We start from the raw sequence: 4,163 nt of genomic DNA, 5'->3' as shown, positions 1-4,163 counted from the left end.
TACCCACTGTACATTGTAATGAAAGATGCAGCTGCAGTCTCTTTTTTTTATGAGCTGTAATGTTTGCAATAGACAACAAGAGTTGCAGCTGCATCAGTTGTGGTTGCACACACAGTACTTGTTAGGATAAATACATTTGTGGTTTTGGTGGGGTTATTTTAAGGGGAATTGTTGATGATGATAATCAACATAGTTGGCATGAGCTTTATCCTTTTAGAGGTGTGTGCTATGAAGCTGTGCTGATAATTTCATAAGGTTTACACTGTCATGTGACTTCAGTCAGGATTGGTGCAAAAACCATAATCGGGATCAGTGTGTGTGCTTGTAAGTTATGTTTAAGACAGTTATGGGGTCATTCAGTGCTGGGTTGTAGTTGATTTGCTACTTGTCTTCTATGATGCTTGGATTAGCAGCAACTGCACTGCAGATGTTGTAAAATATACTTGCCTCTGCTCACTGTGCAGACCATCTGCGATGCACTGTCATACTGTTGTATCCTGCTCCTCAGGCGAGCTGAGTGTGAACCTGCTGATGTTTTACTTCAGGTACAGCAGACTGTGCTCTTATTGTAAACGGGACTAAATTATAACATTTAGAAATTTCCTCAAGTATCTTGAAGTAACTGCGCTTTGAGGGCCAGACATGTTGCTTGGGCTAAACTGCCTTGAGCTCATTTCAAAGGAGGAAAGCAACTTGTTTGCTGTTTGTTTTTTAAGGTCACTTTTATTCAAAGCACGTTCCGGGTTATCCTTTTGAGAAATCACACTCTAAACGTTGACAGTTGGTGAAGGGTTTGCCTTGAGCAGAACAAGATCAAGGCCCTCTGTTGTTGCTGGGTAGAATTTCCTGAGTTCACTAATCTTTTTCAAATCTGCAGCCTCACCCCAAAGGTGCGAGGATAGACGTGTCCATCAATGAATGCTATGACGGTTCGTACGTCGGTAACCCTCAGGACATCCACAGCCAGCCAGGCTTTGCTTTCAGCCGCAACGGCCCAGTCAAGAGGACTGCTGTCACTCACATACTGGTTAGCAGGTAAATTAGTGACCTTGGATCAAAAGCAGTGTTCATGTTCAAAGTTAAAGCATCTCTGTGTGTTTGTTTGTTTGTTTTTTTTATTGGTATTTCATATAGTCTATCTGAATTAGCTTTAATAAGCTGTTCATGAGCAGTAACCAGATTTTAGTGTATTTAAGACCAAGAGCAGGTTGAGGCATCGGTCATCTTTAAAGACCCTAAAGAGACCGACTGTCAGTCTGTGACTGTCTCATACTACTGTGGATATTAAAATGTAGTGTGGTAAATACAATAAAGTTGTCTGAAGCTGATGACTTGATGTGTAAAAGTTTTGCATTTTATAACAATCCATGAAACATCACTCTGGTTAATTTGTACTGAGAATTTGGGCTATGCCCCATATAGCCCAGTATTGAGATAAGTGAACTAACAGTATATGTAATGTCCAAAAAAAAAAAATAATAAAAAATCTAAGATAACAATTTAAAATTCCACCGGTTTGTTTTCTCTCCCACTTCACAAGGCCCAAGAGGACCAAACCAAGTCTATCAGAGTTCCTGGAGTCTGAGGACGGAGAGTTAGAGCAACAAAGGACCTACGTCAGTGGGCACAACCGCCTCTACTTCCATAGTGACAGCTGCATGCCCCTGCGGCCCCAGGAGATGGATGTGGATAGTGAGGACGAGAGAGATCCAGAATGGCTCAGAGAGAAGACGGCCACGGTGAGAAGCCGCAGTTTGATTTTTGTGTGTGTGTGTGCGTGTCTGGATTTACTGTTGAATTAAGAGGCAACACCACTCAGGGGGACTTTCTTAAAGTCAAAGAGAGGAAATGTGTTCTCATTCACTGATGCAAACACAGAATCTCCCTTTGGTTGGGGTTTTACTCCTGGTGTTGCTTCTACATGTTGCAGTATAAGGAGCATAATGTTAGAGTTTTGTTGAGGGCAACTTCATAGACATTGACTCATGGCAATGACTGACACTTTAGTTTATGGTGTTAGTGTTTGTAGTGAAGAAAAAAAAAAACAAAGTATCTTTTACTTCACACCTGGTCGGTCAGAGAAGGATTTACTATATAGGATTTTTTTTTCTTACTGGCTTTATAATGAAAATAAGCTTATACCACAATGTACACTTTAATTTAAAGTAGCTCCAACTACTTTTCACCCTCCAACTTTCAACTGTTAGAGAGTGAGTGAGAGTCAAAACAAACTCAGGCGGTAACCCCTCCTCTTCTCCCTCTGTTCCACCCCCCCACCCTGTTTGGGGAAATAACATCATATGTGGTAACTACAGCCAGAGATAGACTGGGAAATCAGCTAGCTCAGCATAATAACCGGCTCCAGAACTGACGCGTTAGGAATCTAGCCCATGGAGCTCCTGGTTTTCGGTGGCATTGCAGTGACACGAGTCCTTTTTCCTACCTAAAGCAGTAACACAAGTAAATTATACAAAGGAACGTCTTCCCCAGTAATACTGATACGGTACCAATGTACTGGCCACTATCGCATCGCATCGCATCCCGTCTTTATATACTTGACACACATAACATTATGAGGTAACTGAGTTATATGTGAAATGAGAAATTGCATGTTATGCTTTGATAAGTGAACAAACTTCCCACTTCTCTAGTTGTTGATGGTGTAAATTTTAACAGTATTTCACTAAAAATGCTACATGGACTGCAGTGTTATGTCTGACATAAACTAACCATGTGGCCTGGACCAAAAATGAGCAAACTGAGCAAAATTACTTCATTTCCTAATCTGGGACAGTGTTTTCCCTAGGTCAGGGAGGGCAAGCCTGCCGGCAGCAGCGGGTATGTTTCCCAGTAAGATGTATCTGCTTTGTGCCTTTCTTTATGGGAGGCACAAGATTGTGTTGGCCCTGCGGGCCACCCCACCATATTGATGGTAGGGGAAACAGTGGTGGAAAACCGACTAGTTTCCTCTAATTGGACAAAAAACACTAACGCTGCAGTCAGTTAAAATGACTCCCAATTACAGCCAGAGTAATTCAATACAGAGGTACAAAATTGAAATGCTGATGTTGGCTTGTTAATGATGCCGACATATACAAGTTACTGGCTACAGTACTTACACCTCTAGAAGGAAGAAAGCCACATCTCAAATTTTAGTCTTTAGATGCTTTTAATGCTTTCCATCTACAACACGCCAAACTGATGTTAACCCTGGGTTTGCCTTGTTCTTTGTCGCACTCTTTATGTTCTACAGAACGTGGCCTCTTGGGTCTAACACAGGGGTGCCCAATACGTCGATCGCAAAGGTAGTATTGGTAGATCATGTGCCATTTGAAAATAAATTAGATGTATCCGGCGTAAAACACGTGCCAAATGTTAACATGCGAATGTCAGTGTGACGATTCGCTGTGGCGACCCCTAACAGGAAAAGCAGAAACTGACACGCATTCATACATGTATTTTTTGTGTATGTGTAGTATTTTTAGTGTAGGTCGATCATTTTGACTTGGTCATTTGAAAAGTAGCTCACAAGGCGAAAAAGTGTGGGCACCCCTGGTCTAACACATCCGCTCCCGTCCTGGGTTGTACCTGCACAAGGAGCCTCTGCTGTCCGTCTTTGAAATGATCCATACTGGTTTGAAAAACGCATCTTATAACCTCAGCTCAGCAGGGCCGTGGAAGAAGTGTGGATTTTAACAACACAGGCCACAGAGGGCAAGAAATAAACACAAGACCTGAAGATAGAGTGGGGTGGGGGTGTTTAGTACAGCAGGGATAAAACACTTCTAGACTTTTTTTTACCATCTTCTGTAAGTATTAGGAATTATTGATTCAGGTGGCCAACAACACCGTCTCTTAAAACAGAGGCATTTATTCCATCTGTAGCCTTAATGCAAGTAACAGAGCTTCATAATATCTGTGGAAGGAAGATATCTGTGTATAATAAAGTGAAAATACTCGTGTACAAGAGAGTTTCAGAAGTTCGTGAAGACAAATTTAAGATCAGGAAAAAACAAAAATGAAGCTTTGGGATACAGAGTTTAGTGTGTGGTTACCATGGTAACAATGAGTCAAGGCATTTGACAGCCTTGTCAAATAACTTGTAGGCGCTAAGAGCATAAATTAGTGCCAACACCGAGCACTTCTCCAGCTCGTTGTTACTT

At 41.7% G+C, this 4,163-nt stretch overlaps 1 protein-coding gene across 2 annotated transcripts in view; it reads left to right on the top strand.

The window, feature by feature from the left end:
* Positions 1-4,163, top strand: part of suz12b (SUZ12 polycomb repressive complex 2 subunit b) — a 13,356-nt gene that overhangs the window by 6,840 nt on the left and 2,353 nt on the right. For both annotated transcript variants that reach the window (XM_020596987.1, XM_020596986.1), the window contains exons 14-15: positions 878-1,035; positions 1,541-1,739. In XM_020596987.1, the coding sequence (XP_020452643.1) occupies positions 878-1,035; positions 1,541-1,739 (357 nt within the window). The remainder of the gene's footprint in view (positions 1-877; positions 1,036-1,540; positions 1,740-4,163) is intronic.

Source organism: Monopterus albus, unplaced genomic scaffold, assembly GCF_001952655.1.
Source record: "Monopterus albus unplaced genomic scaffold, M_albus_1.0 scaffold32.1, whole genome shotgun sequence".
Lineage (NCBI taxonomy): Eukaryota > Metazoa > Chordata > Actinopteri > Synbranchiformes > Synbranchidae > Monopterus > Monopterus albus.
The sequence above is the reverse complement of the archived record's forward strand: the minus strand, read 5'-3'. Positions and strand labels throughout refer to the sequence as shown.